The 13,485-nt window shown below is 40.0% G+C and overlaps 1 protein-coding gene across 1 annotated transcript; it reads left to right on the top strand.

The window, feature by feature from the left end:
- Positions 1-430: 430 nt before the first annotated feature.
- Positions 431-12,434, top strand: dedd1 (death effector domain-containing 1). Its single transcript, XM_059339339.1, has 6 exons — positions 431-570; positions 906-1,083; positions 1,477-1,991; positions 2,147-2,269; positions 2,645-2,794; positions 11,824-12,434. Exons 3-6 carry the CDS (start codon positions 1,520-1,522, stop codon positions 12,228-12,230), a joined length of 1,152 nt encoding a protein of 383 aa, XP_059195322.1. The 5' UTR covers positions 431-570; positions 906-1,083; positions 1,477-1,519; the 3' UTR covers positions 12,231-12,434.
- Positions 12,435-13,485: the final 1,051 nt, after the last annotated feature.

Here is a 13,485-nt window from a genome sequence, read left to right as displayed (position 1 = left end):
ATGTTAATTCACTGAAAACAAAATATAAAAGCTGTAAGAAGACGACAACATTGTAGTTACTACACTCTGTTTATCAATACTATTAGAACCTTTTACAGCAAAACAATTACATCATCAATACATGTAGAAATAAGTGTCATAACACTGAACTACCAATAACCCATTTGGCTAGCCAGTTAAAAAAAAAAACATTAAAAACTTTAAATCAGTTTTTCTCAGTTTTTTTTTTATACAGTCTATGGTTTTACCCTTTGCGTAGTTATTGCAGTTAGGCTTTGTATTTGTTTATGGCAAGAAAACTGTACAAGGACACTTGGCTGCTTTGACAATGCAATAAAAATAACTGACTTGGGATCTGCTTCGTTTTTTCAGTTGTGCGGAATCAATAGAGGGGCTCGCGGCAGAAATATGACCGCAGATCAGTTAAATCAAAACGTGACTGGACGTCATGTGGCAGGCGGAGAGCTCTGATTGGTCAGTTTCTCTGTTATTGTGCTGCTGTCAGTGCAGTGTGTTGCTGTGGGAGTTGCCAGACCATCCAACACTGGCACAAGGAACGAAAGCCCTCAGGTATGGTAACTCTAACTGTTTAAATGTCACTTAGAAAATGCATTGTACACTTTTATAACCGTTTGCATTTACGTTGTCTTTTGTATCACCCGATACCCGTCCTCATTAAGGCCCGTTTGAAACTAACAGTTACCGTTGGCTAACAACGTTCTGAGCTAGGAAGTAATATCCGTTCATGTCCGTTGCAAATGTCTTACCATATTGGACGCATATATCTGTTATATATGTGATATTAAACCAGGCTTATCAACATTTTTGAATTTGACTTTGGTCATTTAACTCAGCCGAACAGCTGTGAAGGGCATTTTGTTTACGCCTGTTTTTTTCCCCCTCAGAGAAACGTGATTACGTAACGTGCCAAGAGGCTGTCTTGCCATGTCGTTTGATGCTGTGTGTTTGAGGAAGCTGCTTTTGTAAGATATTCTTCGAAACGACGACAACAAAGCACATTCACAGCTGACAAAACTTTGCATTGCATGTTTCAAGAGAGCGTCGAGCTGGCACGGAAACCAGGTAAGACTGTTAAGCTTACTAAAGCAAACCATGTAACATTAGCTTTAATGTAACACACAGACGTCTTGCAATTCGTTTTTGCAAAGTGCTGGAATTTGTCTTATTGGTTTTGGTTGTACCTTGCACCTTTTGAACAACTACCTTAACGCAATGTAATTTTGGAGTACACACAATGGCATTCAATACAGATTTAACTGTGTTAAATGTTGATGTAGTTTGAAAAAAAGGAAAAAGCAAATACAATTTCATGTACTTGAAGTAGAGTACAACATAATATTTTGTGTGTTGGTGGTTGGATGTCTCATAATTCTTATAGACTAGATATAAATAATATGCTGGTATTTGAGAGTTGTACATGTCTAATGTAATGTTTGTGTTTTTTATCCTGAACAGTTTGACACAGGTGTGAAGGTGGAGAGAGGCTGTAGGCAGAGGCATGGCCGCAGTGCATCACCCAGGGTGCCCACTCAGGCCTTCACTTTCCTGGGATGAAACAGAGTGCCTAAATTACTATGGGATGTTGTCTCTCCATGAGGTTTTTGAAATAGTTGGTGGTCAGCTGACAGAGACTGACATTGAAGTGTTGTCATTCCTTCTGGATGAAACCTGTCCTCCACCACATCCTCTCGATCCTACAGAGTGGACAGTCGAGCCCTGTGGCGATCCAGATGACTTGGGTGTGTCCCCGAGTCCTGAGCTGCTAAAGGCCTGGAAGCGATTAAAGCCTCAGGGCTCGCAGCATCCCTTAGTAGTTTCATACAAGCACAAGAGCGGCCTTGAGCTGTTGTTGGAGCTGGAGAAGCGAGGGTACCTCAGTGATGGCAACCTGGAGCCGCTACTGCAACTACTGAGAGTTCTCACTCGTCATGACCTGCTGCCTTTAGTGTCCCACAAGAAAAAGAGGACAGGTGAGGATGAACCACAGGGGTGCTCATGATTAGATTTTGATATCATGATGAGTGCTTTGGGCGTTGCCTCTATGAGCCTGCTAGAACATGTCCACCATGACTGTCCTATTAGTCATAGCCTGATGATCATACTCATTACTGTTTTGTTTTTTCAGTATCTCCAGAGAGAACTGGTCTGCCGTGTGGAAGAGCTAACAGAAAATTGTTGTGTGCCTCTGGAATGCAACACAACTACAGACAAACAGAAATACCGTATTTTGCACAGCAATTGAGAACTGGTAAGTGCAGTGGAGTATGGTATTTAGCTCAATGGAAGTGTAGACTACGGTGTTTTGACTAACCTTTTAATCAGCCAAAGAGGCAGAATGTCCAATATCATCATTCCTTACAGCACGTAACATTTTTACACTGCACGCAAAGTCTGTACCTGTTCATTTGAAAAGAGGCACTGACATCCATTATAACATGGAAATTGAATATGGTCCATACTTCTGTTGTGCTGGGAATGTTTTCCACAGGTTGAAACGATAATACAACAAATGTGAAACGGAAATAAAGAAGGACAACAGAGCATCCCCCACAAAGGAATCCATGCTCACGTCCAATAGTCTGCATTCCACAAACTAACTATAAATGTTCTGGTCATCATTCAGGTATTTACCCTCCTATGCCTGGGCCATCTGCTAAGAGGACGAGGAAGAAGAGAGGACATGGCTGGAGCCGCAGGCCCAAGAAAACTAGCAGACCGAGCCCTCCGCTGCCTCCACGACCACGACCACGACCACGACATAAAGTGTTCTGCAGTAAGTGCACTCCTCACCTGTCTCCCTTAAGCTTCTCATCTCTTGCCCTCCTATCTTCGTCCCGCCATTTTGTCTTACAGATCATTGTCTTGTCTTTTCATTGACTGTATCAGCTTCAATTTAATTTTTAGTTGATTAACACCACATGCCCTCTTTGTCCTTATAATTCTGATGTTGTTTGTCTATGCTGAAATTTAGCTTGAGTTAAGGAGTTTGCATACCAAGTCTGAACTCCTTTTTAAAAATTTGCATTGCAAAATTGATTCAACTCAGAACTGACAAGCATAAAGGGAAGAGTGAAAGACATATTACAAACATGCGCCAGAAAGACTAGACCGATTTAAAAAAACCTGTTTACCTGCTGGCAAAACACCAGGCACACCAACACTATTAGACAAACAGACAGTAAAGGGCTTTGCCTGCAATGTGTCAGCATACTTTGACTGTTAACCCTATAAAGCCTGAACCATTAAATAATTGCCAGAAAAAAATTCTTTTTTTCTTAAACTGGAGTGTTTATTGAACCTGCTGACAGGTAATTAACAAAAAAATCTAAAAACAATAGGCATATATGATTTTAATTTGTATCATATTTGATACATCAGTTCTTTTTGTGCAATTTGTTGCTCACAGTTTGTTTTTCTTGAACTAACAAAAACATATAAAACCCAACATTTTTAACCTTTTAAGGCTTTACTTTCTTTTAACATTTTCCTCAAACATGCAAAATATTTTTTTCCATATAGCACAACATCGTACATCTGCTGATATGAAGTTTTCACGCAGCAATGACTGATCCACCAGTGGAACCTGCATATAAATTTTGCTATATCTTGTATTTTTGTGCAATTTGTTGCTCAGTTTTTTTTTCTTCAACACATGTATACATCAGGTTTTTCAGGAAAAAAATATCACACTGATGATGTATAGGTCTCAAAAACTTGTGTATCAAATATGATGCACTTGGCTTTATAGGGTTAAAATGCCTTTAATATTAGAGATCTGAACTATGAATTGTAGTGTGAAACTGGTGATGTCACCTGGGTATAAAATCTGTAGAGCCAAAATCAAAATTGGCTCTATGTGCCAGTGGCTGGTAAAGTGAAAAAAATGACTTGCCCAAAAGTTTTTTTTCCACCAGCAATAAAACTGCCTAATATACAATGTCATTAAAAACCCTCTAGCTCATTGTGTCAGTGTTGCCGTCGTTAAAAAAGCAACCCTCTGCCTTTCACTTATCGTTGAAGCTCCACTCTCTGGTAAATTTTCTTGTGATTGTACTTCCACCATGCTCGTCATTCTGCCTATAAGGTTGATCTACTATGCCATTGTGTCGCTACACAGTTGCAGACTCTCTTTTTATGTATACAGTTGTACTACACTTACTTTAAAGTGTTTTATATCTTAAACACCACCAATATTTAAGGGCTTTATCTGAGTTTCAACGTCAGCAAAAAAAATGATTCAATTCGTGGACGCAAAAATAGATTTCACTTCCCTTTCAGTTCATGGACATCTCCTTTACACTCAAGCGGTTTCACATGTTGTTTTCATTGTCACGCTCGGACTATTTGTATATAACTAACTGTCTGAATTCAACATGCAACATTGGGGTGGATTTTGTCACCCTATCCATTTCTCCATCTTTACATTCTTCTTCCCTCATTTCACCTTTTCCTCTAACCCTTTGCATTATGTTCAGTTGCTGCTATTGACAGGAGTACAGACTGGTAGGTTGTCTCCTGTCCTTTTGTCTACTCTATTTCTGAAACAGTTGTCCAGTTACAACTATAATCAACCCTTGTTCTTTCTTGTTAAGCTTGATACAAAGTTGTCACAAGAATGCTCTGTCAAGCTTCACATATACTCCTGGAAGTATTCTTTTAGGCAGATGTTTGAAACAATCTAACACCACTGGAAAGCTGCGCTATGTAATCTATTATCAATGTCCTGTTCCACATTTAATATTGCCTGCCTTTTAATCAATCAATGCTAGTTTCTCTCAGCACAATAATCTTGAAATAACATCAATTGCTATTTGGTTGAATTTTGCTCAAACATTGCTTGTGAAAGCCCATCATTGCCTGTTACAACTTTTTACAAGAAAGGACTGATGATTCTGACACTATTTAAAAAGTTGTCTAACAATGAAGACAGCCCTTCTTAGCCATTCAGGATGTGCCTGTGACCGTAAACATGTCACTGTCTTTACTCCACGTTTGATTCCACCAGGTTGACACAGGATTGTGACTCAGATCGAGTAACCTAAGACACAATGGATCATGGAGACAGAGGGGGACACTGAGGAACAAAACAAAAAACTCAGTCCATATATACTGCCGTGTGCATGATCAACTCAGTCATGCGCTCTCTCACAAGTCTGGGCCGATGCCTAAGGTAAAAGAGGCTCTCCCCCTTGTTACAAAAGGGGTTGGTGCTGCCAATTTGCTCTATCTTCGTTGCTTGTGTATCATAATGTAGCTGAACCCTTACCTATCACTATTCCCTATCAGGAAAAGTAATTTGCTCCCAAGAAAATCATCCCGTAATGTTCCTAAGTGTTGTGCACTGTGGATGATTCCTTAGCTATTCCTGACATGGGTTGTTGGTGTCAGCGTTTCACAGAACTGACAGAGTCCTCAGCAGTAAGCCTTTCCAGTATTTCAACTTGATTTTTCAACAAAAATCTCTAGACAACTCAAAGTTGATATGATCTTACTAAAACCACACTAATGGGGATATATGTAGAAAAAAGTCCATTTGCAATTCCTGGATCTCTGCAGATAACATCAGAGTTGACACAATTTCACAAACATGACCAACTATCTTCTTCAGATAATGACTAATATGACAGACTATCTGTCTTGGCAGGGCTGTCTCTGTCTTCACAGGAAATGTACATTGTACAAGTGTTGCCATTGACACATTTCTGTTCATTTTGAAGGGCAACTACACAATTATATTCTAAGTTGAGTAATGCCTGAAAGTAATTGTCTTTGTTACCCTGTATTTGAGACCCTAGATCAAAACACTGAAAATAGAAATGACACACTAGTTAGTTATATGAAATTTTGTATACTATATTGAAAAGGAAAATATGTTGTCCTAAATTTGTCTGGTGTGAAAGAAACTGACTGCTTGGCATTGCTGATAATGATGAGAACCAATCTTTACCACCATTTTTAAACTGAGCTGCTAAGCACCAATTGTTTTAGCATACTTTTTTTCCAATTTGAATTTTACATGTTCTTAAATGCTACAATGGCTGAATTGTAAGAAAATCATAATCAATCAAGATTATTTTGATGCAGTATTAAAATCATGATAATCACAAGATCTATATTTATCGTATTCCAGTGATTCAGCAGAAACGGGCAAAAACACACCTCTAAAGGAAGGGTGCACTGGATTTATAACAAAAGACAAAATGAGAGAATCAATTGGAAACATGGCACAATAATTGTTTTATCTTGATTTCATCATTTCCTAGATCCGTTCAATGTGATCCGCCCATGTGAAAAGGGGAAGTTTGCAAATTGTGTGACAGGATATGCAGTCATGGTGGTAAAGTAATGGTAGAATAATGGAAGAGTAAGAACATTATTTGGGATTGGCCCTGACACCATTCATAGCAACCAAAAAATAAAAAAGTATACAAGTATTTTATTGGTTTTGCCTAGTTAATCTTTAGGTTCTCTGTGGTTAATGCTTGTTTTAGCTGTATTGTATGGGTCTTGGGGAAGGTCAATGAATGTAAAGACTGAAGAGCTTAACTCTGAACAATAAAGCCTAGTATACCTACAAGGACAAAACAAAAATATGTTGGACATGTTTGTGAAGGTGCTTGCTTTTGCTTTATGCTGGGAAAAGTTTGGGTCTTCCTTTCCTCTTACACTATCTTCATTACAAGTGGTTATAAGCATCTGCCTTAAGATGCAATCAGTTCAATTCATACCGGCTAACTGAAACTTCACATGAGCCACCTCTGGAGGCTCAAGTTTAAAGAAAGAAGCTCATTTTGCACAGATACTTGTCTCTTCATAAGGACCGGCCTTGTATTCCATTCCAGGGAATCTAAAATGGCTGCCAACAGACTGTTGGCTGTTTCAAAAATACCCATGTAACCTTTTACTCAAGCAGTTCTGAGGAAAATAACCCAACAGTGCTCTGCTGAAGGAAGCTCCTGCTGTATCTTATCTCTGTGCCCTGTGTGAGCCCTGGGTGTGCGTTTGTCAAGAGGGAGCAGAGATAGATAGGGCGGTTCAGTCCAATGCTGGCCCCTAGCTTTTAAACAGACCTCAAATACTCTTTCTTGTCATGATTCATCTCTCAGATCATTTTCACTGAAGTGTCTCAATTACATTCTGACAATGACTACTGCTGTTACAAATGCCCATAAGGTGTTTGTACCCTAAGCTCAGTAGTGGTTTTGTGCTATCTAAATGGGGTGCTTGTGAAGGTTCTTACTTGGTTTAATGGCCACGTCTGATTAATCTTATGGTTGGAGCTTAAATAATGGGTTGGTGAAGGTTAGGGTATGGGGATTGGTCAAGGTAAGAGTAGTCCCAAGCATCCCACTTAGACATTGCCGTTTTATATTGTAGACCTACAGTAAAGCTGTGCTGATTAACTTGTCAGTACCAACTATTGCCCTGACTCAGACCTCATTACAACTAAGAGAAGTGAGTGCTGTGCCATGCCTGCTTGATGTTGAAAAAACGACCCAGTCGACAGATGTCCAACCCACTTGTGCTTGTCTCTTTCTCTCTTTCTCTCCTTTCTCTATGTTCGCAGTTCTAAACAGACCAACCTGTGTGTCAGGAAAACAGTATCCTTACACACAATCAGAAGGAGAGAACGAACTCTAAATGCTCAAACTACGCAAAATGGTACAGAGAGTGATTTTTGTCTAAGGGGGAAAAGAGGGAGTTCTGTCTGCCCGTCTCTCAATACTTTCCTAACTCTCCACTCTCTTGGTCAGTCATTCAGCAGAAAAACGGATCGATAAAGAGTTGAAGCTCTCCGTGCCAAGTGACTCCTCGTAAATGGGTACTTAAACTTTTTTTTTGGAGGGGGTGGGTGGTGAGATGGAGGAAGCCAAACGGGCTTGGTGTTTAAAGTGAGAAAATGAAAGCTGGGCTTCCTAATGTCCTGTCTAAGTGGATGTCTCTGTGTCTGATGAAGCGTGAAGTGCTCTGTAACCCTAACAAAATGACTATCATTGTGTTCCTGTGGTTTTAAATGGCCTTCTCCTCAGTGCCACTATCTCTACCTCCATCCTGTTCAGTATGAAATGGGAAGGCAGAAATGGAGGCCATCCATAAATACAGTAATTGCATGAAGGGCAGTTGTTTATCATAGCCACAGCCCTCGCACAGTGTAATGATCCAAAAGGGTCGAACTGTTAGCAGTGCTTTTACTTAATATTTCACTGGGTCCGAACTGAATATTGTGTAAGAGTGCAAAAAGTTAACAGACATCCAGATTGATGCTCTTTTGACATTTTGTTATAAATGACAGGACTGAAATGCTTAAAGCCACCTTGTCACTGCTGATTTGTCAATGTGCGTGATTGAATATTGTACTGCAAAAATGTTTTCAACTCCCTACCTTGTCATGCAACATTGTATCACAGTGCATGCCTTTTGGACAAAGATTAACAGATCGAGATAAAAATGCACAAATTTTAGGTTATTGTACTGAAAAATACACCATTGTCATAGTTCTCTTGCAGACTGCAGCAGGTGTATCCTCCACCCTATTGTGCAGTATTCAATTTACCATCTGCCGTCTCAAGCAACACAGGGCTTGCTGCAGAGAAGTATCCCCACAGCATTATGCTGCCACCACCGCACATTATAGTGAGTCCTGTTGGTGAGCGGTCAATCTTGGAAGCCATTGGCTCTTGGATATCCAGGTAACGGATATCCGGGCCAATATCTGCATATGAATGAGCCTAAAGATTCTACATTCGTATGCAGATATCTGTACAGATTATTGAGCGGCTCATGGCAAAAATAAAGGGCAAAATTTTGGCTTTGTTATAATATGAAAGCATCCTTTTTTTGTTCATAGAAGTCTTAAAATTCTTTATTCAATACTGACTTTTCTCTGTATATTTTTTTCTTAGTTGTGTGAGGAGTACCTCCCCTCTCAGCTATTCCATTGACCTACCGGTGGGTGTTTTAACCAGTATTTAAGTACAGTATGCCCTTGGCAGATTACCATTTTTTTTTTAACTCTTCCCCTGAGTCAACACCTTTGATCGGTAATGGTTGTTTTTTCTTTCTAAACTTTGTCTTCATGATGCAGTTTTTGCCATGAAGTAGATTTATTGGCTGTCAGTCCACTGTTAATCAATGTTGTAAAACAATAAAACATGAAAAAAGGGGGGTGAAAACTTTACGTTCTCTGAGACCAGTCATGATCTGTGGTATAAAAAAATGTTTCAAACTTGTCTTTGTATATACTGTCATTGGATTGACCTGAAGAAGGATTAATGCAGACTAATATCAGTTATTTAAAGAGAGACTAAGGATTTATTAAAGTGGGGTTGTATGAGGTACTTATCCCTACATTACAGTCTGTGTGTTATCTACGGTAGATGGCCAAGCTAAGCAAAGTGATGCTGTGGACCGGTATATTTGGAATATTTTCACAGCTTTACCTTACCATAAGACAACCCTTTTCGATGGGGAACTGAAGCCGTTATCTATGTTTTTTCCAGACCACTAGACAAACACAGTAGTTTTACCTTGCAGAACACAGGAGTTGCTGGTCTACCGCTGTCTCACTCAGTTAGTTTGTGTTAAGTGGTTTGGTGAATCTCAACTAACCCTTACAACACCATAGTCACCAAAGTGATGCTGACCGCCATCTACTGTATTACACCGACTATGGAAAAGTACCTCATGCAACCGTCCTTAAAAATTCCAAACTGTCCCTTGAGACATTGTAATAGAAACAGGGTTTAATTATTTGTCAAATCAAATGTCCTATTCCTGTAAAATGTCAGTGTTCATATTTTTGTATCAAAATGCCTCTATGAAGAACAATATATTGCCTTTTTGTGTGACCAAACGAGAGTTTTAATTGAATGAGCTCCATCTGCAAGTCTTATCCCCAACCCTGCATATTTTAAACATTTCCTGAACCTTATCGATTAAGCGTCCCCTTTGATTCAGTCCTCTGTTTTTATAGTAATCTAATTACAGCCTTATGAAGCATGAATGCAAATGCCAGCGTTTGGTAATCGCTGTCCTACAAATGTTAAGACATGCAAAATCAATGCCTTAATTCAACATTTGCATTTCTAATGTTGACATTTTCCAAACTTTATCCCTCTGGAGTCTTTTGCCATTCCCAGTAGCCCCAAACAAAATATGACTGGAGAGGGGGTAAACGTGACTTTTGAGTTGAAACATTTATTAGTTGAGTCATAGCTACCATATTGTTATCCAGATACAGATCTAGATAAGTGTTCAATGAGGGTTCTTGGTGATCTATTGTAATGATTTTTTTTTTTTTACCTTAATGTCAAATGTATGAGCTTTAAACACAAATCTGGGTCTGAGTCATGTCCTCACATTTTGTTATGTGCAAATCTCCATCTCTCCCAAAATAAGAATTTTACTTTTTGCTTTTTAATTTACAACTGACACATTATTTATATTGAGGGCAGTCATTTTGTTTCCTTATGAGGATTTCTTTAAGTCCTTTTTTTTTATATATATATATATATTTGATGGAGAGCATCACAAAGGTTTTGGTTGGGCTGGATTTTGCATACCTAGAGATGCAGTTATGGCTTTAAAACTACTTGGAAAAACATTTTTAAGCTTCTTTTCTAATGCAACATTAACAGGAATGTCTCTAGTAAAATGGATGTCATTGGTAGTAGATACTGTTTACCTCTACTAAAGGGGTTTGAGTGCGAGGGGTGGATTTTTGTTGCAGCAAAAGTCATCAGCAGCTGGTTTCCACTCGAAGTTCTGGAATAATGACATGGGGACGATCTCAGCGGTGTTCTTACTCAGTACAGTATGTATCCTCTGATCTTTCTCGCTGCGCTGTTGCATGACCACCAATCCTGTTACTGTGGAACTCCAGCAGCTATCCGTTCTCGGCATTAGACATGTTGATCTGAATGAATCTGCCGTTTTTAAACATCGGGCTGGAACAGAAAGACACTCCAGGGCTTGACACTGCTAAGTTGCTTTCATTACTGCCACCACAATATTTGCTCAGCGTGTCAAGTTAATTTCAGTATGTATTATATTCATGCAGGAGGTCACACTGCACAGTCTCATGCATCAGTTTCCTTTTGATCACTGGCAGTCATAACAGCTGACACGAACACTTCAGATGAGGGAACTCTGGGAGGAAAAGGGACCACACTACTGGTTCAGAGTATTTCTCTCAGTGCTCCAGCTTGTTTTGGTGAAAATGACATTTTGAACAAGTATTTTGACCAGTATTTAGCACAGAAAAACTGCAGACAGTCTGGTCAAACGCCGGTGCCTCACGTAATTCATAGATTGCCTTGCTGCACCATCATATTTGCACTTTCGTCAAAATATATTTTTTTTTATTTGATATTTTTCACTGTACAATCTCCAGTCCAGTTAGTAGTCAGCTCATTGGTAACTAATCCTTTTTGGGGAACTCTTGAACTCCCTTTTAAAAAATCCTTGCTTAATGTAATGCACTAATTTAGAAAAGATAAACAAACTTGTCTTTTAATAATTTTGTCTTTTCCCTGTTTCTCTCCCCTTTTGTTTTGATTTCATGAACCCTACCTCTCTGTCTCTCACTGTATGTGGGCCTCTCCAATTTCACTTATTTTCCCCTTTTCTATAACCTTTCCTCATACTCCAATACTGTCTCATTTTCCCTCTTTCCTCACTCTCTTTGCCTTTCCCTCATTATTCACTTTCTTCCCTCTATTCTCCCTATCATTATTTCACCCCCCTACCAAACCATCACCCCTATTTTCCACCACTGCTTCCTCCTCCCTCTTCCATTATCAGATATCCGCCTGCGTGTCCGGGCTGAATACCTGGAGCATGATTCGGCACTCCGTGAGGGTGTCTCATCGGACAAGCGTCAACCCCTGGAGCGGCAGTTTGAGTTGTTCAGCCAGGCCAACTCGCTGCTTCGTGCCAGAGACTTGGGTTCCATTGTGTGCGACATCAAGTTCACAGAGCTGGACAACCTCGAGGCCTTCTGGGCTGACTACCTGAGTGGAGCTCTGCTGGAGGCCCTGAAGGCAGTCTTCATCACTGACTCCCTGAGGATGGCAGCAGGCAGGGAGGGCGTCCGCCTGCTGATCAGTGTGGACCAGGATGACTACGAGGAGGGCCGAATGCTGCTGAGAGCTCGAGGAATGCTGTCATCTAGTAATGGTGGGAGCAAAAAGACTCACAGGGCTGTATAGGCTGATAAGACTCTTTGAGGTGTATTATATTAACTTTGAATAGAAGAGCAGGGAATGCTATTAAGAGTTATGGTTACAGGGACACTTCCAAGCATTTATTACACCTCCTTTTGTAGTTGCAATCCACATAATATCCACTAGATGGCAGCTCTTACCATTGGTTGGTTGTGTTCATTACCGGCCTTACATTTTCAGAATTGTAAATTTTTCATTAAAAAATGACTGTTATTTGTGGGGAAAAAAAAGGAATAATAATGGATTGATGTGCTTTCCCTTGGGATTCATGCACAGGTGCTACTTTGTAGGACACCCGGATGAAACAGGAGATGTCAAGATATTTCTAGTCTCAGTGAGAACAGGAGCAAATAAGCCCGTGCCAAAAGATGAAGTGGTAAGCTCCTCGTAACATTATCAATCTTAAATAAGGTTAAGACAACTGATGTGCCACAAATGATAGAAAATACCACAAACTACATTGTGTTGACATATTTACATGCTCACGGTCAAGGTTGAGACAATACGCACACAGACATACATATACACCGGTTAAATGGCCACAATCAGAATGAACTAAAAATCAAGTGTTTGTGGACCAGATTGTCCACATTTATCCATAGACAGCAGGCGTTAAGATTCTAAGTTGACTCTTGAAATATAAAAAATCTAAACAGATGGTTTTCGTTGACTTGTTCGACTTGAAGAAAAGGAATATTTTTTTCTTTATTAAAACTAATTTAAAAGAATAAGAAACATTCCAAGAAAAGTTTCTGATCTTTAAAAAATGTGTGAGAGAATTTAGCACAGATGGAAAAGTAGGCTGCTCTCAGTACAGATTGACCTTTGTGTCTAACTTTAGAGAGCCGAGCCCACACTTATACACCTAGATAACAAACACTGGGATCCTCAGTCCTGTGTGCCACGATAACCCGACTTGTGATTGCCGTGGTCAGTGGATACGGCAGTTGCCAGTAGATGACAGCAGTGATTAGGGCTAGGCCTCAGCAGACCATGGAAGATTCATCATCCCAAGCTTGTCAACAGCAACCAGGATAATGCAATGGTGGCTTGTGTCCGGGCTTCAAGCTAGGCCTCGGCAAGTGCTTCTCTCAGCAAGTAAAGCACAGGACAGTGCGTCGGTCAATAGAAGTGATGTTGGGGAGATCAAAATCAAAAGTGCACATCCCAGCTCCACTCAGCCCTGCTATGTAGGCCCAGTAGAGTGGCTCACGGACAGCTGTCTACTCACCCTGCTGGA

The sequence above is a fragment of the Centropristis striata genome, chromosome 8 (assembly GCF_030273125.1).
Source record: "Centropristis striata isolate RG_2023a ecotype Rhode Island chromosome 8, C.striata_1.0, whole genome shotgun sequence".
Taxonomy (NCBI): Eukaryota; Metazoa; Chordata; class Actinopteri; order Perciformes; family Serranidae; genus Centropristis; species Centropristis striata.
Note: the sequence above shows the minus strand (reverse complement) of the source record. Positions and strands in the feature narration are given on the sequence as shown.

Bases quoted from the DNA above. Each gene is read 5' to 3' on its own strand.
- dedd1 (XM_059339339.1), top strand. From the start codon at position 1,520: ATGGCCGCAGTGCATCACCCAGGGTGCCCACTCAGGCCTTCACTTTCC. The intron at 1,992-2,146 runs GTGAGGATGAAC...TTGTTTTTTCAG, and splicing joins CCACAAGAAAAAGAGGACAG to TATCTCCAGAGAGAACTGGT. The intron at 2,795-11,823 runs GTAAGTGCACTC...TTCCATTATCAG, and splicing joins ACGACATAAAGTGTTCTGCA to ATATCCGCCTGCGTGTCCGG.